Source organism: Aquila chrysaetos, chromosome 5 (assembly GCF_900496995.4).
Source record: "Aquila chrysaetos chrysaetos chromosome 5, bAquChr1.4, whole genome shotgun sequence".
Classification (NCBI taxonomy): domain Eukaryota; kingdom Metazoa; phylum Chordata; class Aves; order Accipitriformes; family Accipitridae; genus Aquila; species Aquila chrysaetos.
In genome coordinates, this window is record NC_044008.1 from 13,647,223 (window position 1) to 13,674,059 (window position 26,837).

The 26,837-nt window shown below is 40.2% G+C and overlaps 1 protein-coding gene across 1 annotated transcript in view; it reads right to left on the reverse strand.

Moving 5' to 3' along the window:
• The window catches only part of PTPN12 (protein tyrosine phosphatase non-receptor type 12), an 83,359-nt gene extending 66,310 nt beyond the window's left edge, over positions 1 to 17,049 (reverse strand). Inside the window, exon 1 of the mRNA XM_030014755.2 lies at positions 16,744 to 17,049. Within this exon, the coding sequence (XP_029870615.1) occupies positions 16,744 to 16,842 (99 nt within the window). The 5' untranslated portion in view covers positions 16,843 to 17,049. The remainder of the gene's footprint in view (positions 1 to 16,743) is intronic.
• Positions 17,050 to 26,837: the final 9,788 nt, after the last annotated feature.

A 26,837-nucleotide genomic window follows, 5' to 3' on the forward strand; every position in this document is an offset into this window, starting at 1 on the left:
GAGGCCAAAGTCTGCTGTCCTGAAGTCCAGGGTAGCGAGCTTGCTGTGCACCCTCCTCGCTGCCCTAAGGATCTCGAACTCCACCATTTCACGGTCACTGCAGCCAAGGCTGCCCTTGAGCTCCACATTCCCCACCAGCCCCTACTCGTTGGTGAGAACAAGGTCCAGCACAGCACCTCTCTTCCTTGGCTCCTCCATCACTTGGAGAAGGAAGTTGTCATCAACACATTCCAAGAACCTCCTGGATTGCTTACGCCCTGCTGTGCTGTCCCTCCAACAGATATCAGGGTGGTTTAATTCCCCATGAGGACCTGTGAACATGACGTTGCTACTATATCTGTCTATAGAGGGCCTCATCCACTCAGTCTTCCTGGTCAGGTGGCCTGTAGCAGACCCCCACTATAATGTCACCTGTCCCCACCCTCCCTTTAATCCTGACCCATAAACTCTTGGTCAGCTCCTCATCCATCCCCAGGCAGAGCTCCATGCACTGCAGCTGGTCACTGACATAAAGGGTGACACCCCCGTCTCCCCTGCCTGTCCTTCCTAAAGAGCCTGTACCCTTCCATTCCAAAACTCCAGTCACGGGAGCCATCCACCACATGTCCATCTTGCCAATGAGATCATAGCCCTGCAAGTGTGCTCGCACCTCTAAGTCCTTGTTTATTCCTCATGCTACATGTAATTGCATAAAGGCACTTAAGTTGGTCCCCCAATGAAGCTGACTTACTGGCTGAAATTCTTTTGTGCTGCTCTTTAGGTGCAGGTTTTTCTTCCCACGTGCATATATGCATTACAAGAATACTGTGCTTGCTGGTCTGTCTCTTTCCAAGGTAATTGTTTTGATAATTTTAATGAACAAGTGGTCCTTTAACAGCAACAAAGGCAATAAGGAAAACACAGCATCCTGGCCAAATTCCAACTCTGACAACATTTCCTGTAAGTCTTACACTGTATCTTCATCCACCATGCTGAAACTATTGGTTGGTCAAATACAGGTGTAGTCAGCACTGGCTTAACTGATCTGTAGATTCACCTACTCATCTTTCTCCCCAGTTATGGATATACCTATTACACCATGTGTGGCAGATTCTAATTTTAACATCACTTAAAAAAAATAGAACTAAAAATACAGTATAAGATAATTATAAGATGTGGATAGAGGGGTTTCCTATTTCTATAGCTTTGGGATTTTTTTAAGGTTGGTATGAGCTATGCTTCTTCATCAATGCAAGACTGTTCAACTACCACCAGGACAGAGTTTCATACCCACCCCTATGGACAAAGGTTAGCTGGACTGTTTTTATCATACTGGAGGCAATAGTTAACATCAATGACAACAGCTATTTATATATTGAGATTTTACATATCAATCACTTATCAGTCTTAGCCTTTTACTTCAGTTCTGTTTCCTTTAATCTTATTTCTAAGTCACTAATCCCCTTTATTGCCATTCCTTCTTCATATCAGAGCAAATGCTGTCTGTATAGTAACTTGCTACTGACACATGGGCTGCAGCCCACAATTGCCCATCTAGGAAAAGGAAAGTTGCTCAACACCAAATGAAGTATTCCTCTTTTCTCTGTTTACAGATACATTTTAAAAAATTCTGAGACAATACTACAGTTGTGGTCAAATTCACATTCTAATTCTGGAAAACCGGAAACCGTTTCAGCAAAGCCACAGAATTAACAAGGTGACTCAGTGAGATACTCTGACTGTGGACACTCAGAAGAGAGGCAGTGGGTGGATTAGCATCACAAAGCCCACTGCCAGCAGAGACTGGAGTCAGGCCTTGTTTGTAAAATACTGGTGACAGTTCCTGGCACAAGCAGAACTTGTCCACATTTTTACTGTCTCTTTCAACTCAGTATATTGCTCAACATACCTTGCTCACAGAGAGAGCAGCAGACTGCTAACCTGCACACAAGTAAGCTACGAATACCTTCCTGTTTTAGCTCACTAAAACGCAATGTAATCTCCACAAAGAAACTCTTGTTTTTGAATAGCTTCCTCCTAACTTATACTCCTCACTGCTTCCTTCTCCATCAAGATGGTTTTTTTACCTCCCTCAAGAAAAATTACACTTCATAGCATTTTACTGAGTATTGAACTTACAGATCTAAAATTGGAGAATCAACACTTAATTACACTTTGAGATAATGGAAATGTAAGTTTGTGAAACCGCTAGTCATGGCTCTTCAGAATGACAAAGTAAATGAAATACAGGAAATGAGGAAAGTTGCATTACCAAAGTTACTTCCTCAGATCTATCAAAGCTACTCTTGGGAAAGGCTAGATAAGAAAGAATGGAATCTAAAATTTTACAAAGTAAGATAGAAAATACTAAAAGCAAGCAAAGTGGGGGTTTCTTTTATACAAGAAAAAAAAGAACTGGAAAAGTGAGACTACATAGCACTGAACAACTTAAAAGGAACAGGTTGTACTGCTGCTTACAGCCATGAAATCTACGTGACTTGCTTTTCAGTGTGGAAACAGATATGCCTTAAGTCAGGAAAAAACCAAACTTCTGAATTCCTACTTATGTGGAAGACTGCTATTGCAGGATTTCTAGCTAGGAAATAGGCTAGATATTGCATGCAGTTTGGACTGGGGAAAAACAATGACCCTTTCCAAATACCAGAACTCCCACACTTACTAAAGGAGAACTATTTAAGCACACTATAAGTAGGACACAAACCAAGTTTCTCAATCTTATTTTCTCCTGATGGAAGTGGCAGCCTTCCAAACAAAATCAATAGCTTTAAAAGATCTCAATTTATTTTCAATGCGTCAGCTAAGTTTAACCTCAACCGCAGTGTCTGCTGCAGTTTGACTTTAAGGAACAGCAGCATTTTTCTGAAGCAATGCCCTCTTTAATCCCTGCATTGTGCCTTCCCTTAAAGGCTACCTTCTTCTCATTCCCACTTGCTAGCATTGTGCATCAGTATTCCACTGGGTAACCAGAACAGCTATTAATGCTAATAAGCCCAGACAGGAATACACGTTTGTTCTAAAGAGACAGTAACTGCATGACAAGTAATAGGATGAGACATACAGGATTGCTAAGTCCTGGCTTTAAAATGCAAAATACAGAAATACATACTCCACAGACAAAGTGAATTAATTCACAGGAGCAGTGAAGTATCACAACATCTTATCAGGACACAAGTGCTTCTTATAGATGCATTACAGTGAATAGTACATTATGTGAGAACACTCAAGTACACTACTTAGTAGAAGATTGCATCATGACCCCAATGCAAGCTGCACTGCTATTCTCTCTGAATATCGACTGCATCCCTTGTAGCTGTCAGGACTCAACATTTCTTTCAAGAGACTCAGATTAGGCTTTGGTCTCCAGGAACCTCTGTAATAACCAAGCTTAGATAATAGTTCAATACTACAATTCCTCTTTTCAGGAAAGGGATTCATAAGCAATATTACCTGGTCCAGTGCAAACCCTGGAATATTTATCCTGGTGAAAAGAACAAACCATAACATGAAAATTCATAAGGAACAGCATGCATGATGATTCTTACAAAGACCATTTGCAAAGAGAATCAAAAAAGTCCAACTTTCAGACATGCAGAGAAAACAGCCTGTTACATTCAAAACAGCTTTGGATAAACCCTTTCAATCCCTGCAGTTGCTTTTAACCAGTCTGGTTAAGCCTCATTGTCCTACTTCCCAGGCTTCTTTCTCCATTGTCCAGAGCTAACACACTTCTAAGATTTTTACTTATTAAAAAAATGTTGGTTATCAGAGCTAGAGAACATTTGCAAACTTAACTTTCTCTTTAAGAGGATAATAAAGCCAATAAAATGTGTGGCTAAACTATTCTGTTCTGAATTTAAAACCAGGCTCAAATAGCCCAGCCAGTTCTCCTTTGACCATTGAATCAAAACAAAACAAACAAAAAAAACAGCAAAAAATCCACCCATATACCTTCTCTCTTATTATAAGCCAACAATTGATCAATCAGTGCTTGCACAGCTTAAAAGGGAAAACTCACTATAGACAATCATTTGCCTTCAGTTCATTAAATCCATAACAACCTGTATAAAGTTAATGCTTGTTCTGAAGAGCTTCCAGTCTAAAAGCAAGGCAAAGACAAATGTGAAGATACTTATTCACATGGTTTTCCACTCATCATGCAATGGCCTCTGTCTTCCGAAAACAGTAACAACGGATGGTTTAAAAAATAAGGAAAACATTCTAGCAGTACAGGGATAAGGTAGCACAAGCACAGGAGTAAAGGGGAGGGAAGAAAAAAAGAAAGAAAGAAAAAAAGGACAAAAAAACCCACAAGAGAGAGATCAGAGTTGAGATGTGTTGAATCAAAAATACATGTTGCAATTTGCATAAGATCTGACAGAAGTACTATGCCCAGTGGAAAACTACACGCTTTGCAGGGATGATTCAACTACTAGCTGACATAAATGCAGAATTCCTAAAGGGTATCTTTTTTATACAATGTCCAGAAGCTAGATCCAACAAGCTAGAGACAAATCAAAAGACAGCAGTATAAATGCAAAAGGAAGGCCACACAAGTTTCGTCTATCTTTTCTTCTGCAAAAATCCTTCCTCCATGGCATTTGAGATATCCTTAAAATTCACAATACACCTTGCATAAGCAAAGTTCCCCAACTTTCTTCTGGACGTTTTCTCAAGCCCAGTTTATAAATTAAAAAGTTTCATGTACTTAACTTTCCACACAATACAACAATCATATATACCCATTAAGCTGACCTACCACAGGAAGAAGGTTGTGATCTCTATCCAAACAAATCTTCAGTTCAAACATACAAAGTTTGTAAGCTACATTCCTACAAACAGAACATTTCACTTTCTCAGTTGTTACCAATAAACACTAAATTCCAATACCACACTAGCAAGAATCTGTTAATGGGGAAAGGAAAAAAAAAAAGTCATACAAATCTTAAAAGTAAATATTGTCTGCTGTGTTGTTATCACTTATCTTAGAATAGTTTGCAAGGAACGCCACCTGAAAATCTACACCATCAGTATATGATTCAGGAAACTCCTGACTTCAGAACCAAGTTCTGGAGGTTTTAAAGTAATACATTGGCCCCATAAAATCTAAAGGACATGGCACTGAAATGCAAGAATAGAAGGAACTCATTTTTGCATTTATTTACCAAAGCCATGTCCAGTGACTCCCTGACATGCCCTACAAGATCCTTTACCTGACTAAAATCATTTTTAGTTCAAAGGTACTGTCCCTCTAGAAATAGATCAGTTCACAACTTAATTATATCCCTGCACTGAATTCCCTTTTTACTTCATTGCTACTTTTCTTACTTCTAAACACATCCTGGCCTGATGTACGCTTAATAGGTCTGGAAGTTATCTTCATCTGTAAGAGCTAAAAATATCATCACTGAGGTTTTTATATCCACATACTTTCTTCACTGTTCACTTACTTTACCAGACACGGAATATTTTTTCTATGAATACAGGAAGGGAAGCCTATTATGTATGCTATAAGACTGTACAAACAGGATGCTGGCTTCATTTTCACACAATCACCAATTTAAACAGTGCTAATGCTTTATAAAATGCTGCACCAGAAAGATACATTGCTATAGCTTTGCACAAAAAATGCTATAGTGTTTAACAACGTGTAAGTTACCTAATGTAAGCTCTCATTCAGGCTATTCCATATTAGAATTAGTTACGAAATTAGCTAGCATTTTAGAAGCAAATATTAATTCCCTTTAGGAAATCACAGTTTATATATGGATTTATGGCAACACCTTGTTGACTTTAGGATACAGATTTTATTTCCAGTGTTATTCGTGTCTCAATTTAAACCATTCATTAACAGGCTACAGATTTCTGTAACCTGTAAGAAATACAACTAGGCTTCTCTCTGCCACAGTTTCATGTATTCAAGTTTCCACCTGTTCTTTTCAGAACAACAAAAATGGGAAGTTGATATCCTAAATAATTTGCAGGCTGCATTTTCACTGTAACAAAAAAAAAAAAAAAGAACAAAGAAAAGAAATGAAAACTCAAATTTCATCATGATAATCAAAATATTAAGAAAAAATCTGGCACCAATTGAAGAAGCAACTGGAGCAATGTTGCTACATAATATCAGGGCAATTCCCACAGCAGTTCTGTGGAATAGCCTTTGGAAAAGCTCTTCTGTTTATAAGGAAAATATAAAAGGTTGCAATTGATTTGTGAGTGACTATATGGCTTAACACCCAGCTTAATGACAACTTACTTCAGAACATTCAGTTTGGAAAAGGGACTCGTGTCCAAAGCTTTCAATGCAAAGATCCTCTGTTCCAGTTTTATAGCAAAAAGCTGTTAAAGGAAACAATGTAGGTTACATTTCTCCCTTCTGGGCCTACTCTTCATGAAGTAGGAATAACAGAAAAATAAAGTATCTATAAAACAACACATTTCTTCACTAAAATAATTCCAATGTGTGCCTGAAGTACTTTCCAAGATCCTTCCACCTGACTAAAATCAGTCATTTTTCTGTATTAAAATTTAAATATAGTTCCCTATATGTCCATTAATATTTACACACAGTTATATTTCTGCAACCTCACAGGAAATGAGTTAAAAATAGTTTTACATTTTAATTTGGTCATAATAAAAATCAACACGGCTTTGTGTAACCACCTATACTACTAAAAATTGAAGTCTTACAAGAAACTGTCAAATACTTAGAGCTATCTGGGAAGACTCACAATATCCAAGAGATTATTTCCTTCCTTTAACAGTTTGTGCAATAGGGGTGCTGCCCTATAGGCAATTTATAATTAATTCAGTTCTGCGGGAATGCTCAGGTTTTTGAAGCAGTTAAACTAACCTACATATGCCCTTCCCTCCAGAATAGTATTTCATTTTCCAGCTTTATTTTGAGCTAAATGATTCCCTTGAGTACTCCTACTGGACAACTGTATTAATTTCAATTAACAATTACCTATTTGCTAAAATTATCAGAATATACATGAGGGAATAACTAATAATGAAAGCATAGCTTCCAGTTGTGATCCTACTTCCTATGCAGGAAGGCAAAGATTCAAGTAGAAAATAAAGGAAGAATTAAGACTTATTTTCTACATGTGGAAAAGCAGTAAAAAAAAAAAAAAGCTATGCAATGCAAAAATGCAGGACATAATACATTTACGACTGAGGCATCCCCATGATCAATTTTACTCACTCACAAAGCAGCTAGCCATCAACTTACAAACCCAACCTATCCACAGTCTAAATGCAATGCACTATTCATATCACTGTTTTTCTTTGTTTGTTCTGCTTTTTATGTTAATTAATTTCCCACAGTAAATTAATTTCCACAGTAAAACCATGCAAATACTGGACAGCTAATCCAATAAGAAAACCTGTCTAAGTAGGAAGCTATACCCAAGCACCATATATGCTACCAGAACACTGAGTGCCTTGAGGAAAAAAAGACAGTGTTCCACTGCCAGGTTATGCATTAGAGTCAGATACAGTCAAATAAGAAGTGAAACGTTTAGGACAGAGTGGAACACCATTCAGGCTTCTCAAGAGCTGTGCAGTTCCCACAGCAATCAGTCAGTTCAACATGATGCATAACCTACGCTGGCAAGTCACTTGAACACTTAAAGACAGCAAACCAATGTAGCATCCTTTCAATCAGGAACCTAGTTTTTCAAAGATAGCTGTGTCCTCCAAGAACTATCAGAGGAATAAAAATAATGTCAAACTAACAAAAATGAAAGACAACACCTATTTTTAAAAAAAATAAAAATCAAACAATGCAAAACAATATGAAAATTCTGGACCAACAGCCCCCTGAAATTCTCAAATGTGGTCAGTAGCCAGGAATCATGCCTATCAGTCTCCGAAGTCCAGCCAAAACCTGCGTGAACTAGAACCTTGTCTAAACAGCTACAGACATCTAGCTCAGCACAAGAAATGGATTTCTCATCCATTATATTGACCGTATAGCAGATAGGAAAGATAGCAGTGATAGCAGAGGTGCTAACTGCCCAACCTCAATAAAAGCAGGAAGACAAGCCAATGCCACTCATGTACCACATTCTTTTCAGCCTCCCATTGATTGTCCTTTATTAGCTGTCCAGAAGAAAAAGTCTTGGCCCCTTGTTCCCACTGTAGCCCAGCTACGCAGCTGAAAGATGGTCATCTACCTCTTCAGAGCCAAAGAACAAACTGCTCTCAATCTCACTGATCCACGTAGAGTACAAAACAACTGTGTGTTTTCAGATGAAAAACAAAAAGCAGATGTCATCCACACAAGGCAGTAAGAATGACAAGACAGCAAGACAGACAAACACATCAAGATGCAAAATTTTTCAAGAGTACTCTGACCTTAGGAAAACAAACAAAACCAGCTACAACTTACAAGACTACATGAGAAGTTAAAGTTAAAAAGATAGTTTAAAAGTGACAAGTTCAGTATTATAACCAAATAAAAGATTAAAGTTATGCATATGTTCTTTAAAGCAGTATGGTTTTAACTAAGTTAACTTCCCCTTAGAGACTGATGCTTTCCAACCCATGACTTTAGACACCAAAACTCATAGTTAAGATCATACAATTAAAACTAATATATTTCAAAAGAATCAAGGCCTGCTCTCCAACATATAAAAAATTAGAGTATAGCCCCTCCTCCAAAAAAAAAGGAACCTAAATTATATGGATACCTTTATGAACACTTAACAACTTTGCTAAGATTTCTCCAAATCATAGCAAATTAAAAATTGAACAAGCCAACCAATCCATACAGCACTTTACAACTTTCAGTCTAGTAATGTAGTTGCCCTTGGCACATTCCTAACACTAGGCAATTCAATTCTTTTTACTGGAGTAACGGAGCTCAGAAGTATAATAAATTTAAAAAATTAACTGTCAGAAGCATCATGGTAGGATTTCCTTCAAAATTACTCATGCTTCCTTCTAGAAATCTGAAGGAATGAAACACATATCTTCATTTGCTTTTGCTCCTAATGACACATCTAGCCCATGAAGCAACTTCATTCATAGCTTCAGTCCTCTTATAATAGCTAGATATTTTCCCCCATTGAAGTAACTGGCTACATCAGCTTGCTACTTTTTACAGCTGATAATTCAATTCTTCTAGGCTTTTCTTTCACAGGACACTTCCATTAGAGCAATATTGCCTTTAAGTCTTCCCATAAATTGATTACCACCAATAAAATTACCTTTTAAGGAAATTAAAAGTATCAGTTTGTAGGAGGATAGATAGGAGGAAAAATTAGGTCAACCAAACTAGGTCATCCATTTATACCTCTATTTTTCTGGCACCCTTTGGGAAACATTTCTCTATTCTATCTTTTTAGCTGTGTAAGATTTTTTTTCATTCTAAAGCTGATGGCAAAAGAGTAGTTAGAACAAGGCCCTCGGAGATAAAAGCAGTAACTTCCCTATGCAAACCTCACAGCGAGTGAAACATCCTGACATCAGTATTCAAAGATACTTTAAAACAACAGTTCCCAATCCAGAAGAACAACGGTCCTAAAGTCTGATAGACTTCACTGTGCTCTGCTCCTCTTACAACTCTTTCCTTACCTTGCTGTTGCACCCTCAGCTTCCCTAGTAAAGCTACTAGCTTTGTACTTGTACTGTCTCAGCCGTATTGGGTCTGAATACAATTTTGTTTCTCAAAGATGTAGAAGGACTCAAGACAGTACTCTAACAATACAGCCACTCTCTGGGGTTCCTGGTTCTGGATCAAAAACTCCACAGCCGTACCAGAGTGTTCTCCTTCCATGAACACATTCTGACTGTTCAAATTTGAACAAATAATTCATGAGTTAAATTTATATTGGCAAGGTTTTTTTGCCAGATGAAGCAGGAAAACAAAGAACTTAATCTCTTTGCAACATTCACATGCTAGTTAACAGAAATAGAAATGCATATCCATGCTTCATTTAGGGCAAATATATACAGCTGAGTTATCCGAGCCTGCACTGGCATAGCATAACTGTAGCAATTGTTAAGTACAACAGCCTGAGGAAAACACCAGGATGCAAATACCAGGATGCAAACAGCGCACTTCGTAACAGCACAAAGAGCTTCTGCTCTACCCAATTAACTTAGGCTTTACTCAGTTCCGTATCTGACCTTTAACACTGATGTCTCTCCCTAAATTAAGTCTGTTTTATAAGACCAAGAAAAAAAAAATCATCTAGCTTCCGATTTCAGTTCTACAAACACGTGCTCAAGGTACTACTATAGTTTAACCTTTCCCCAACACTAACAAGTGCATTACTATTTTCCCTATGCCAAAATGTCCTAACCATATTACAGTACACAACACAACACAAAATCCCTGAATCTTAAATAGTAAGTGAAGAAAATCAAACAGAATTTCCGTTTATTACAGGTCAATGGCTTTAAGATGAATTTAAAAGCCTCAGACTTCTGTTGCACTTACTACTAAAAACGTATACACATTAGATAAGTAGATATTCAGATTAACCTTTTCCTGCTTCCAGAGCTGATAACTACTATTTAGCTATAACAACAAGGAAAAATACCCTGAAGCTACTGCAGTTTTAAGGCAAATTATGTACACTCCAAAACAAGAAATTCATACTATAGCAATCAGTCACACATATATGCAGAGTAGTATATAGACATACATCCAGATATATATATATATGTATATGCATATACCTCTGCATGTACATCGATCTAGAGAACTATAGATTAGGGTCTCTGGTTGATGAACTATGGTCACGTGAGATATTTATATATAGGTATCTAGGTAGGTGTATATATATATACCTGCATACACGTTTAACTATAGACAGCAAAAGGCACTGTAGGATTGAGATCAGAATAAAAGCAAAGTATGTATTTGACATGCTATTTAAATTATTTGGAGCACGTGTAGTATGCCTTAAGGTGCAAGGTCAAGACTACCATTTGCTCCCCCTGAACAATTCTATAATAACCAGCAAAATCAGTACACAACCTTTACTCAGTAAGAACTGTAGACTTACACACTGCTGTCTTTAGAGACTGAGCAAACAGAACTTATTACCATGCAAGCTATTTGACACAACCCAGAGCATTGCCTAACTGACTTGTTTTAGTTTCATTTGCCCGAAAGAACTACTGCAATTTTAGGCAAAGTTTGCAAGCTCTTATACCCCAGGGTCACTATAGCAGCTCTGTGGTTGTATTCAACTACCTCCATGAAAATTCAAATGGCATCTTTGAAACAACAGGAACAGCACTCATTTCCTCAGAGGGAGACAAAAAAGCTGAATATTTAAACTGAATGGTTGTTCACAGAAAGTTGTATTTTTGTGTAACTTTTAAAGAACAGTAGTTCACAAAATTTCAGAAGCCTCTGAAGTTAAGGGTTACTGAAATTAATATTCAGTCATATTGCTCCAACCAGATGTAGTCTATGTAAATGAAGCTTTATGAATGGCCTGGATGACTATTACTGCTCACAATGAAGTAATCTGTTGATGTGTGTCCCCGCAATCAAGTTAACAGGATCCAGTTGAAATATAGTTAATGGAAATAAAACTTCAAAAATACATTAACACTCACAGCATAATATGTAAGATGAGTAGTAACAGACCCATTTTTTACCCTGAAATTACAAAAAGGCTCAAAGCATACCTGAAGTGACAGTTGTCTATGACCTATTAACACATCTCTAAGAGCAGAGCTTCTTATTACAGATCAGCTGTACAACATACTTACGGGTCGTTTTCTCGAAGGCAATTACTCTTTCTATCACACTTAAGGGAAGAGAAGTGCTCAGAACTGTTGATGTTCATTCAAAAGCCCCTAATTTACAAGAATTTCATGCAAACCTATATTTACACCAATTAATTTTTTTTTTAAGTTTCAAGAAACATTTTACCATCTAGTTGATTCTACCAAAGCATTTTTCCTAGTCTAACCTTACCAGATAAAAATTATTTCTCTTGAAAAGATAGCGTGTATTTTATAACTTATATGATAAAGCATAAGTTGAGAGTTCATGTTTCAAACTATGTGCTACAAGCATGAAATTCATTAAATAAATACTAGAAAACATCATTTCCAAAAACATCTATACAGCTGGGTTTTTTTAAAAATTAAAAAAAGTAACACAGAGAGATATAATACTCTTTCTTCACTAAGTTCCCAGATAATATGCTTGCCTCATAAATTTGAAAAGTATCTTCACAGATACTCAAGAGGTGCATTAATGGTATTTGAACCAGAAACATTTACATAAATGCACATTAATACACAGATGAGCTTTTAAGAAGGGTGTTTCCCAAGTGCTATGGCTGAATATAGTATTTGTGATATTTTTAATGCTATTTCAGAATGTACAGGAATTAGAACAAAATCAACATCACAATTGCCATTAGTACACAGACTTTCACTATGTATCTTAGTAGTCTTGATCAGATTTAGAATAGTCTAGATTGTTAATTTATTTTTAGTAGTCTTAAGCATTTTAGAAAAGACGCACTTTCCTGAAAAAAAAAACCAAAACAAAAACACACAACCAGGGAAGGAAAGTTTTATAACATCTGGCATAGCACTGCTTATGATCAGCTTAGCTTTTATCCTTAGAAGTCAAGCACACACCACCTCCCCTTTATTTAAATAGGATTTTCACAAAACGATGAGGTAGAAGCAATTAAAAATAAAAATTTTTAAAATAAAACCATCAAGAGGTTAAAAGCATAGAAACCACCTTTTTACCTGTTTCAAATCAATGACCCCTTCAAGCCCCCATTCATACTTTAGAAAACAGCACATCAAGTTCTTTACCATCTCCAAACCTAAGAGTTTCAGCTTAGATGACCAGAACACAGATACACAATATTCAGTTGAGTTAGTTACCAGTGTCCTCTTGAATGAAAGGTATAAAAAGATCTGAGACCAGATGTAGGTACCTAGTAACTCCTTGCAAAGTTGTTAAAAATGAGGATTATTTAGACTGATGATCTAAGAGGATCATATTGACATCACTCCCTCCAGAAAACAGCTGAGGGTCCCCTACACAGTATCCACTGCAAAAACCACCAACACTTTCATCCATCCTCTGTGTTCCATGGCAACAGATTAGCGAGAGATATAACCCAAAAGATTAAGCAAGATTGTCATATACCACAAAACATTTGAAACATCTGATGTTATGGTAAAGCTTTACACCATTCATATTTCAGTTCTCCTATAACAATGGCAATCTGTATCAGACAAACGATAGAAATGAGAGTATCAGAATGCTTTTTTCGAGACTATTGCACAAGAAAACAAAAATGTGTTATTTGTGGACAAATTAAATGAAAAAATCAGCAAAAAAAATTTACTGAGGTCTGTCTAGAATCTAGAAAAACTGTTTTCTTTGCCGTCATATAGAGCTTTGACTTCCAGCCCTTGTTTGATGTAAAACACATGTTCATTATAGAAAATCAGAATCTAGACCATGCTGGCTGTATTCACACAACATGAAACACCAAGAGGAAGCAATCTATACTTACTTCCTTTTGCCCAAACAGCAACGTCAGCAGAAAACAAGGAAAAACTATGCTCTTGAATGTATTGTAACTATACCAGTAAAATCCTAACCTACATTATTTTAGGAAAAAACCCATTTGCCCCTATATCCACAGATACATGCTTATTGGCAAAACACACAGACAAGCCTATACTGTTTTCAAACTATCCACTTCATTTAAACCTAATTGTGCACACCCATAGTACTGAAGTAATCTACTAATAAGTCCTGCTTACTTTCTAGTGCAAACTAATTAAAATTAAATATATTTGATTTCCAGTAACAAGCTTGCTCTTGGTGCCCAGATTATACAATTTATTTTGTAAGTGGCAGGGGAGGAAATAATCAACTTTCCACCTTCCAAGTGGAACATGTTTTCAGGTATGTCAATGGCATTATTAAATAGCAGTCTTAGTCATCTACACTATGGACTTTCAGTAACATTCAGCCAGACCAATCAGTCTACCTGCACATAACTCTAGCTTTTCCACCCTCTTCCAGCACTCCCTGGCACCTATCAAGTACTTTTAGTTCATTCACTCAGGCCTAAATATAATTCTGTAAGCCTATTACTCAACACATCCAAAGGCAATAAAGATGTGAAAATAAAGAAATGTTTTCAATTGCATTCACCCATTATTCCACTCCTATTTTATATTCCATTTTGACTTGGAAACAAAGCGATGAGTAACAGCAATTTCTATTCCACAAATTTGCCACTGCTTAGCAGCAAAAGTACATCCTGCACTTAAATGAGAAAATACAACTTCCTCCCCCCCCAAAACCTCTCTACTAAGTCTTAAAGAAAACAGAATACTGAAGCTTTTTACCCCCTTCACACCTCTCTCTTCTCCCTTTTCAATCATTTTAAAGAGCATCTAAGCATGGCTCTGTCAAAAAAAAAACCCAACACCAACACACCAAAACACATATCCAAAAAACCAACAAAATATCCCAACATGTTCATAGTAAAAAAAAAAAAAAAAAAACCACAAAAAAACCCCAGTAATTATGAGTCTTGTCATCACACTAATCTATATCTGCTTTACTACACAGAGGTGACTACTGACTCAAATGTGAATATTAAGGCCAAAGATCAGCATCCCAGTTTCCTGGGTTTCCTATAATTTATTATGCAAAAATCAAGTCCAAAAGTTTGAAATAGAAAGTGTTAAGAGGACAAAAGAAATTTTGAACACAGTTCTTTCCAAAGCATTTAACACTGTTTCAGGTAATATATCTTTCTCCTGAAAAGCCTTGCCAATTAGTTCCTTCAGTCCTATTTTCCCATTTTTAGTAGCATTCTCTTTGCTTGCTGCTGTATGAAAGCAATGGGAAAGCTTACTGACTATTCAGTTGAAAGCTATAGAAACAATAAGCTGTCAAATAGAGAAATTGAAAGAAAAGCTATTTTTCCATACAGGGGTGCCACTACTTAGAAGAAAGGATGGCAAAACTATTGTACACTATTCAACTATAACAAAGCTAAAACATTAGGCTATTTATCAGATATGAAATGGTAGAAGTCAGTTAGGAGGTCTAGTACAAAGTATATAGCATAAAGGACATTAAAATAATCCCACATTTTCCACTAGTCTAGGACACCCTTTCTGCAAAGTACATATAGTTTACGTGAACAAGACTGACTCGTCCATACAAGATAGCAATATAATTGCTATTAAACATAAATTGACAAAACTATCACTTAATGAAATGTTTCTGTCAAAGTATTTAACCTTTATTCAGCGTTAACAGATTTAGAATTGTCGTATCGCTCCAATGCCGTTCTTCATTTTACAGATTTCTCTCTTCCTTTCCCACACGCTCAGATGTTTCGGCAGCATACTTTCAGTATTTGCAAAATCCTGCCCAAAGAGCGTGGCTGATTTCCCACGGGCTCCCACCCCACCCTGGATGAACTCGTTACTTCCCAAAGTCCACTCCACTTCCTCTTCCACCCCTGGACCTGCCAGCACTCCCAACGCCCCTCTGCCTTGCGCAACATCCGCGGCCTCCTCCCCACATTTCAGACAATCCCTGATGCTACATCTACATTGAGGTTTGGGGTTTTTTTTGTTCCCAGATGACTAGCAAAGACTGACAGCTTAAAGGGCTAATGATGTGGTTTTAATCCCAAGTAGCGCCAGATAATAAAACAAGCTACAAAGATACACGTATACTGAGGTCGCTAACCTGCTCATCTTCAGCTCTTCTGTGGGCCAAAACGTATTTTGATATTAAGTGTTTAAACAATATTGAAAAGTGCCAGCGACATCTGCCCGATCAAAATTATTGTTCACAGCTCAGACCATCTATTCAAAAGATAAATCTCCTCAAACATTTTAACAGCCCGATTAAACAGCTAAAATAAACCAGGAAAAGAGCTAATTCGCCAATAAATTCTCCCCCCGAGCACACACACGTTAACCAAAGGCTGACGGTGAACTGATCTGGAAGGAAGAAAGACGAGGGATACAGGCAGGGCTGCGATGGGGGATGGGGGAGCAAAGAGAGATGTTAGGGAAGGGAAGATGAATATTCCTCCAAGGACTATTCAATACATTTAACACATCTCCTCGGAAAGAAGAGAAATCGCAAGCAGGCGGCTACAGGGGCAGATAAAGGGGGAAAGGAGAGAAGGAGTGCCCGACTATCCCCAGATGACATTATACATGGCAACCCTGCGAGAAAAGGGGCTGTTAAGGGAGAGGAAGAGCTAACAGCCCTCCCCGAGACGCCTCTGTCCCCTTTATCTGCTCAGGGAAGGAAGGGGGGGGGGGACGGGGACGTGGGGGGAGGAGGCTCCCGTTTAATTTTGCAACAGCCGATCACCTACCATCTCCTCAAGAGCAGAGGAGGGCCGGGACAGGGGGCTGCGGTGACAAACCTTCCCGAGGGGTGGGGGCAAGAAGGCGGCTAAATTAAGGAGGCCACTTCCCCCCCCCCCCCCCCCGAAATCAAAAAGCGGTGGGGGGTACGGGGGGGCCGGCCGAGCTTCGGGGCTACACAATAGCAGGTCACTCCCAGGGAAGCGATGCTTCCCCCGACGCCCCCCTGCTCGCAGAGGGATGGGGAAGGGGCTGCGGGGGCAGCCCGGCACCTCGCCCCCCCCCCCCCCCCGGCGGGACCACCCCCCCGCCCCGAGGGGAGGCAGAAACCCTGCCCGCCCCCCCTCCCGACCCCGCCGCGCCGCCGCCCCTCACCATGAAGTCGCTGGCGAAGTTGTCCTCCCCATTGTGGTCCGTGTCCTTCATGGCCTGGACTCGCTTAATGAATTTCCTCAGGATCTCCTCCTGGCTCATCCTGCCCCGCCGGCCGCCCTGCGGAGCGGGAGCCCCAGCCCCGGCCGCCCGCCCGCTCTCCGCCTCGAGCCCCCTCCGCCGCACGAGCCCGTCACCCGGCTGCCTTCCCTTCCCTGTCTCGCCTCGCCTCTCCCACCCCCCGGGCCTGCCCCGCGGCCTGCTGGCGCGGCGCGGCTCCCCACCCCGCTCACGGCCGCTCGGCCGCCCGCTCCATCCTCCCCTCCCTCCGCCCGACCCTCCCTGGACGCCGCCGCCGACACAGGGACACGACGAAGTCCCCACCTCCTCCCCCCGCGCAGGCGCGACTCCCGCTCCTCCGGCGTTTCCTACGCCCGCCCCTCCGCGGGAACCAGCCCGCCCCCGCTTCGCGCCCATTGGATCCTCTGACGGCCGCCTCGTCGTATTGGTGACCACGCACGCTAATTACCGGCTAGGCCAGCCTCGAGGGAGAACTTCGCTGGGCTCTTGCCTCGCCCCGCTCTGCTAGCCCCTCCCGTTTCCCGCGGATGGGACCTTCCGAAGGGCGCCGAATGGAGCTCTGGAAGGGACCACTTGGAAGGCGGGGGGGGAGGGGAGCGGAGCGAAGTGCGCTTTCCTCTGGCTGGAGTACAATGGGGCGGCGGTGGGTGCCTACAGCTCCGGGGCCGGGAGGCAGCGGCCGGCGCTACGGCATGCCGGAACCTGTAGTCGCGCCAGCGCCGCGTCCCCCGCGCTCGGCGGCCCGCCGCGGGGGAGGGCTGCGGGGCTGGCGATGGATTGTCGCCTCCTCATGAAGCGTCCTACTGAAACGCCTGGAGGAAGAGGGGTTCCCCCCTCGGGTGGGAAGCCCGAAGCCGTGGAAAGTGGCCGGGGGGGGGAGGGTCCCTGCGGTGGCCGTGACCGAGGCGGAGCGAAGGGCTCCCCGCGGGGCCGGGCCGGCGGGCGGCGCCGCTGTGGTAAACACCGGGCGGCGGGAAGATGGCGGGCCGGGCAGGTGACAGGCCGGGCGCGGACTCCTGACGGGGCACTGCTCTCCGCGTGTGGAAGTGTATATATACACACACTTAATAAAAATGTCCGCACGCGAGGATGAAACGCGGAAGCGCTGCTCGTCGGTGTGTGTAAGGGGCGGTGGGTTGGTTGCTGCAGCGCTGCAGGGAGCCCGGCGCAGGGCTGGCTCAACGCGTCCTGACAGGAACAGGGTCCCCCCACCCCTCGGTACTGCAGCGGGGACGTCTTCAGGCACCTCGGGCCTTCCCACTAGAGAATACGTTGAAATTTCTTTCTTACCTAATGTTGGACGTTTTGGCAATGTCAAAACATGATCACCCAGCAAGATAAGGAGAGTGCTGTTTCTGCCTTTCTTTTATGTGAAAAACTGAAAACATCTTCATGTTTGGTGTCCTGATTACATTTATAACTTCTGCTTCTGCAAAGCAAAATAATTTGAGAGGTGTGTGTATGTATAGCCTTATAACATAATGAATATACTAAGTCTTTTGAAGTATAATTTTATTGGTGAAGAGCTACACAGCCCGTATTGATGTAGGTGATCCTATAAAACTTTGTCACACACGCTAATGATAAAGGTCCATGCTGAGAAGCATAACCCAGTTAAGGCACTCCTACAAATCACCCATTTTCTACTCATTCCCACCCACTGTAGTATGTTGCGCTTGCAGTCGCACCAGCACAACTGCTTGTTGGACAACGCATCAAACCTGCTCAGGGAACTGATTCAGCTGCAATATAAGCCCATAGAAAACCTGTGTTTTTTCTTCTCAGATGATTCAATTAAGCTGGCTTTGCTACCAAAACAAACCTACATAAAAGCTTGGTCTTCCTGCGGTGGTGTAAGATATTACTGTTTTAGATGACTGCCAAAGATTACCACCTCTGCACCAGAATTAGCAAAATGGCATGTTACCACCCTCAGCCCAATTCAGTGCCCAGCAACTCATCCTCTTCCTAGTGAAGGAAAGTTTCGAGCTACAATGTAGGACCCTGAACTGTAGCTGCTGGTGCATGGACACACGTCTCCTGCATCTGCTACAGAAGCAGTCATCTCTGGCAGGGGGGCAGGTTGGAAAACTAGGAGGGTTAGCATCCTCACATGATTTGCTGCAGACTTCAGCCTCTTAGAAACGGGTTATTTTTTTAGCAGCTGATGGAGCCTAAAGTACAGCAGACATAAGGACACATCAAAGAACTGGGAAAGGGCATCAGTTCTGTGCTGAGGTTTATTGAAGCATGAGCACCCCGCACAAGCACATCAGCTGTCAGAGCTCAGTCTCCTCTCCATGTCCTTTGCACCAGCCTCCATAGTAAGCTAATCAGTCAATCAACCCTGAAGAGCCACAAAGATGCCTGCTTTTCTTGTGTTAATCCCTCTCTTCCTTCTCCTTTTCCTTTTCCAAGCCTCCTCTTTCTCCCCTACCAAAAAGCAGCTTTAAAGGGAAATACAGAAACAAGATAGATAGATAGATAGACAGAAAGGGTACAGAGATCACCAAGGATAGCTGTGACTTGGATCGTCATATAATCTTTTCATGCCACCTTGCTTGATTTCCATCTGCTTCAGGAAGGTTGCTTAGTTTGCTCAGCACTTGCCCCAGCAAACCTGTTCCCAAGTGGCATATAACTTTAGAAAAGTGGTACTTGGGACTAAGCAACCAATTGATGAAGTCTTAAATGTAGTATGGTTTTCTTCACCCATTTATTCACAGAACAGAGTTACAGAGGACTTGATTAGGAGAGAAGGAAAGATGATGCTTTATTGCACTTGAATCTCACGTCATTATTGCCTCACATTGAAAGGACCCAGTTATCAGCCTGGCCTGGTTCATAATCTATCACTGCTCACTGCATTGTAATAAACTGTTGTAGACTAGCAAGTGTAACAGTGACCCTTCATTTGGGTTAACTGGTAAGAAGGATATACAATCTCAGAAGGAAAAAAAAAAGTCCCCCAAACCAGGCATGTGTCACTAGCCAAAACAAAGGCATATACGAAACAAAGAAAATTAGAAATAGCTGGGTGGAGAACTTTGCTTAGCATTGTTTGCATATGCATGTGTACCTGTGAGAGCTGCCAGACAGTCCTGAGCACAAACCCAATAGCACCAGTTTTATCTCCCTCAACCCTGCAAATGTTGCGTGAGGCTGTCTCGTCTCTGTGCTATGAACACAGAAGCCTAAACTTTCAGGAGCAAAAGCAGTGCTTTAACTGACACTTTTGATCTGAAACTCAAACTGTCTGGGTTAAACCCAGACATCTGACCAACCTAGCATGTGTGCATGAGTGTGTATTTGTGTAGCTGTAGGAGAGAGGCGGAAAAAGAGAGAGAGACGCAGGGCGAATTACTCACCCTATAGATAGAACAGGAAGTTGCAACCAAAATCTGTAGAAGAAAATTGTGGTTGTGTCTTGACAATACATATAAGTATGGTTCTTGGAGAAAAGCAAGTACATCACCCGCAGCTTCTCTGCTATTAATCTTGTTTTGCCTTACTGTGCACCACTCCAGCTGCTGCAGGGAAGGAAGACAGCCAATTTTTTCTGTTCAAAGGTGGCTTCTCAGGTTCCCACAAGGTAAGCGTGTGTTAACTGGTAAATTTGTTTCCCGGCATGCATACCATGGTTATGCCCAGTCAATGGGTGGAAGTACCAAACGTCCTAGTTTACCAAGCTTCAGAGGTTGCCCCGAAGACTGAGATGGAGCACAGGCTCACCTCAAAGCTGTTTGGCTGCAATGTCTGTGTGGCTTGGAGCCATGTTCAAAACCCAGTGCATATCTACCCAAAACTGTGTTCCAGAAAGAAATCAAAGAACTGGGGTGGGAGGGAAGGCTGAAAGAACCCTACAGCTCTGAGTAAGTGCATCATCTCCTATGGTTTGATTCCTCCTTTGTCCAGCAAAACAGGACTTGGTACATTCCTTGTAATTTGGCATGACTACATTACAATGAGAGCTCACTTCACCAATTTCTCCTCCCCTTTGCAATAATCTACAAACTCTTAGATTTTAACTGCCTATTTGGAGTAACTTATTAGTTACAGTGGTGCATAATTATTAACATATTACTGTAGTTATAATCAAACTATGATCAATATGTCCTGTACATGAAATCCCAATTAATTTTATATATACTGAAAGTCTGAAAAATATTTTTGTAATCAAGATCGTTTAAGATAAAAATTAGATGCTAACATTCATAGGTTCTAAAATAACACTCTTAAAATGTATTTTAAGTGCAGTTGGTTGGAAGTTTTCTAAAAACGTGGTGTTTCAATGGAAAATGCTGTTTCTGTAAAAAAATTTTCCACAGGAAACAATTTTGCCAAAGGTTTTCTGCTTTCTGACAAAAACAATGCACTGTTATACTTACAGATGCAGAAATGTCTGTACCATTGAAGACAGCACAACTTGGGATAGGGACCCAGCACATGAAAGAACTGGAGCGTGGAGTATAAATGCCAGGAAGCTGTTGAGCAGCTGAAGGGTACACATAAAAACTAAGTCCAGATGAAACATTTGTCTTTGATCTGACAAACTGAAATGCAATGTGTCTTTCCACAAATGTCAAAATGTTTCATGCTGGTTGAAAATAGTTAAATGAAACATTCAGGAATATCAGCATCAAGTACTTTTTGTATACTCTGGTCCTCAAAGGATTTTGGTATTTAGTCACTTTTGTTTCCAAAGAGGATAAAAATAATCATATCAGGTTTTCTGGCAGATCTCAGTTACAATTTGACCACTTAGGTTATAAGTAACAAACTAACAAACAGGAATCCCCCATGGATGCTTAAAATACTCAGTTTGAACACAAAGGACATTGTGGACAATAAATCTGAGGAAGATGCATTGTATCCTTCGTATACAACAAATAAATTGAATTCCTGATTTAAACCCGAAACTAATCTCATTTTAAATGAGTCATAAAGACCTGATCAGTGTCTGTATAATATGTTCCATTCATACCAATTAAGTGCCATGTGACTGCTGGATTTCTTGACATTTGCCTCTATTACTCTCAGTTAGGCAATGACAGACTCCTCTTCTATAATTACCACTGAAAATACTACTACTACAATTTAATTTTACGTGCCTTGCTTAGTTTTTATTTATTTACTTACCATCTTCTGGGATTCATTGCACAATATTGCTAAAACACTTTAAATGTGGCATTTCTTATACAGCTAATAAATATTTTAGATCATAATTACTGAGTTTCATAATCAGTGCATAATTTGGATTCCTCTGTAACTGTAACATACACACACACCCAAATGCACACTGTTTCCATACATAGAAGAAACTTTGTTCTTGCTGCTGTACTTACCATAGCAGCATTCAGGTTTAAAGTGGTTTTTAGGTATCACTAATACGCAACTGAAATGAAAATAAGTGTGTGCATTATGATCATCAACATAACCCTCTACCATAACCAGATCTAGAAAGAAAACAGCTGTGAAATACTGTCCAGACTTGAAAGTTTTCTGTTCAACTTTTAAAAATTTTCATGTAATTAAAGATATACTCTGTTGATTGAGGTATTTTGTTTGATTTTTGTGAATGTAAAAAAAGGGGGTTTCAGAATACAATGAATATTTTCTGCAAGATATTAATGGTAGTAAAATAAATAGCATATGGGCCCCAAATAAATTTGTGTGTCCTTTTGATAGCTACTTTTTGATAGTTTCATTGTAAATCACTGGAAGGCCTGATGACTGTTATTTATACATGTCACTTTTAATGTAGGAATGCTGATTTCAGTAGGATACCTGCTTTGCACTATCGCACATAAGATCAGGAAAATCAGGAGCCATTTTCCATCTGTATCTTTCGACCTTATTAAAATTGGACATACGATTTCTGAAGTGGGAATGTTTCTGTCTTGTGACTATGCCATACATTTGACACAACATGACAGAGGTCTGGTTTGCTGCCGGCCAGCAGCCAGCTGCAGCACTACGGTGGGCTGCTCTGGGGGAACCTCATTTGCCTCCTTGTGACAAAGCTTTCGTCAAGGGTATTCCCCAGGCACGGCTGCAGCACATCTGAAATGGAAATACCAGCAGCAGAAGGTAAGCCTGTGCACAGGGCATATTAGGTATTTGTGCTTTCAGATTTTTGCCTGCAAGTATCAGAAAAAGCATAATTTGAAAAAAACAGCACATTTAAAAGACACGAGGGAAGAATCTGGGTCTTCTAATGGGAGGCACTAATTCAAAATTTGATTTTGAAAACAGGTAATTGAACAAAAATGAAGTTTGCAGTATCCCTTTAAAAAAAAAAATCTTAGTACTGAAATCTTGCATCAATGAATCTGAAAGATGTGTAAAAACTGAACGAGCTTCGTATCATTTATCATGTTTAGTTTTTGTGTATCACCCTCTAGAACAAAAGAATTAATCTGTTTGTTACCAGTTCTATTTCAAGAAAGATTCTTATCCCTTAGTGTAGCAATATTTGTATTATCCTTAAACAAACCTCAGGCTAATGTTTGTCTCTAGTAGTATATTAATCAATACAAATTAAAATATTTCCACTTCTCTAAAATGCATCTTTACTGAAAATAAAACTAAAAATTATTAGGCAACTTCTGAGCCAAAATGATTAAACACTGTTCTTTTACCTGGGATTAGCATTCTCTGGACGCACATACTATTCCATTTTATTCTGAAAATCCTATTAAAATAATAATAACAAGGACCGAGACTGCTGCTACTAATGCACTAGATATGCTGGTGAAACTGAGCTCCCTAAGAGTTCCTCCTGCGAAATGCCTGCTGTTGTGACCATTAGTAGTCATAACGGCCAGTTCAAATTCTCAACTGTTTTGTAGATTTAAAAAAAAAAAAAAATAGTCTCTTAAGGGAAATAGTAAGCTTTGTAGTTTGGGAAACAAAACCAGATGGAAAAAAAAAAAAAAAGAAACTAAAGACACTCCTCCCCCTCAAGCCCATGAAAATTGTACTGTAGGGAGCCACCCTATATGTGACCAGGTCTGGTTTTATATTAACTTCAAACAAATATCGGTACAGTTCTCACTTTAGTCTCTAATGTGAGTTTTCTCCCATATTTCAGTGAGAGGTTTGCTGTTATATCTGTGCACATTTAACAAAGTGACATAAGCCTAACATATACTGTGTTCAACAATATTCATATTTTGTTATCAGAGAGCACAACAATAGTTCTATTGTGTAGGGCAGCTCTCCTCAGAGGTGGAAGGAAGGCTGCACACAGGCTTCCAGAGTGGTCCAGAAATATGATGGTGACACCAGACTGGCTCATGTAAACAGGAAATCAAACCAGGATGTAAACTGGACTGCTTCCATATTCAGTAATACTCAGCTAAAAATAAACAGGTTGAATAGAGGTAGGAAAGCCAATTCTCTCTGTAAATTCATTTTTCAACTTGAATTTTTCAAGACCTGACAGAAAAATTCAAATAAAATGAGTTTTAGTGTTGCTTTATCAATACGTCTGTAATGAGATTGCAGTCACGTCCAGAGGAGCTACTAGCAAAGGAGAATGGAAATTCTCTCTTTCCAGAGAATAGTAAGGTTGGAGATGAAGGTTGAAAAGGGAGATGACTGCTCTATAAATGTATCAAGGGATTAAAAAAATCAAGGGGAAAGAAGTTCTACTTAAACTGAAAGACAACATCATCATAAGAATAAATAAATACAGACTGTGAAATCTAGAAATGATTAGACATCTTATTCTGAGAACAACAAGGAGTTCTCAAGCAGCCTTTACAGAGTGAGGAGGAGAAGCTGGTTTTTTCTGTAAGAGAATTATCTAATGCTATTGCCTTCAAGACCATGGTGTGGCGTTCACCTGGGAGATCCCCTGCAGTCCTCAGTTCCTTATGAATTCTCTGACTGCTGACCACATCTATCTCAGAAGGAAAGTCTTTCAGAAAAGGAGGAATTCTTCAGAATAATTTAAGTGACATGAGAAACACACATCATACACAAACCATTAGTGAAGTTTCCCTTCTGCAGACATCTATTTGTGGTACTGTTCTAAATGTTGTGATTTGATGCATATCATGTTCTTAATGAAAACATAGAAAAAAATGTGGCAATTCATTTAGCCTTTGTTACTTCACCATCTCCATCAGGTATGCCAGATGCCATACAACAGGCTTGGAGCACGACAAACAATTACTGACAGAGAAAAAAAGGCATAATAGCCTCACATATAGCTGAAATCTGTGGGACTGAAACTAGCATAACTGTCCCCCAACTTTAGGAATAGAGTAAGAACGGGAAAGGAGTAGCAAAAGTCACCAAGTCCAAGCTCCTGCCATCACATGTAAACCTGGATATAATCCGATTAATAAGACTGCCAAGCTTCATCTTGAAATAAATCCCATTGTTTGCCTCCACTGGCCTCATGACAAGACTGTTCCAAAACCTCACTGCTGAAATGTTGGGAGGTTTTCCTTATTTTAAACCCCAATTTTTCAAGGATTTTTTTTTCCTCTGAAAAATATCTCTTCATCACAAGCATCTTTGTCTTACTATATTAGAAAAGCTACACTTTTGCTCTCCTCTTATGCCATAAACTTCTAATAATTTCTAACAGGTCTTCTCCATAGCTGAAGAATCAAATTAATTCTTTAAACTGAATCAATCTCTCCTAGATAAGGAAGACTAGATATGTTCCAAGTTCCAGATTATTGAAAAACTTCCCTAACCTCTGGGTCTGCTTGCCAGGGATAAAGGGTAAAAGACACAATGAGTAGATGCATTTCTGAGGGAAAAGACAAAAAACACAGGAGGAAGCTTTTGGTTAGAGTTTCGTTGCTTAGTAAACAAGAGCAGACCAGCATGTCACTTATAGGATCTATGCTTGCTGCCTGAGAACAGCGGCAAGAAATGGCCGAAGGTACCCTAATTTGTCAGGCATTGGAACAGGCTGCCCAGGGAAGTGGTTGAGTCACCATCCCTGGAGGTATTCAAAAAGCACGTAGACAAGGCACTTCAGGACATGGTTTAGTGGGCATGGTTGATGGTTGGACTCGATGATCTTAAAGGTCTTTTCCAACTTAAGTGATTCTATGTTTCTGTGATTCTAATGGGTAGCCATCATTATACCCACCATAAACCATGTATTACACTAGGAATACAACACAGATATCAATAAACCATAGACATTTACAGCACACTCCATTAACAGCTTATCAAGTCTGTGGCATTGCCACAGACTTTGTGACATTGACATAGGACCTAGAAACCAAGTAAGTCAACTGGTTCAGCATTCAAGGAGCGCTCTTTCTTCAGAAAATGGTCTATATGATTCAGTCTTGGCACCTCAGGCCCACTGGAAATGCTGGACAAGTAAATAAATAAGGTGTCCAGTATTTTCTCCCCCTGAGTGTAGGACTTCCTTAGAAACCTGGAGGCTGTGGAAGGAGAAAAGCCCAGACAGACTTGGCCACAAATGGAACGTCTGGGTTCAGGAGTTGCAGTTCTGACCTAGAGACTCACAAAAGACGTCCTAGGTGGCAGGGCCAGAATTTAGGTGGCTGCCATGAGAAAGAGGAATCACAATATAGTAGAGGTGGTGCATGTTCTCATTCATGTGCAAAGTCTGAAGGGGAAAGATTTTTACACCATCTGGAAGATGACGAGGTGATTACAAGATGTAAAAGCAGACTCTGTGACAAAGGCCTGTAGAGGAACTACCCTCCAGCACAATGGAGTTCACTCTTAACTTCCACCCTGTTCCTAGTCCTCATGTCCTCAAGGACTGCCTTTCTTCCTTCTTGACATACTTTAGCCTTCTGCCACCAAAAATTTCATTAGTATATTCTTAATTTTGATCATTAATGAAGGTGATGAATAGAACCACTGAATGATACTATGCCCAAGACTGAATTCTGAGAAATTCCACTTGCAAGTAGTGAACCAGAAGATCATCTTGCAAGGACAGCCCACTCTTTGCTTTAGACAGTTTCATATTTACCTTACAATTCCTGAACTAATCCCCATCTCCT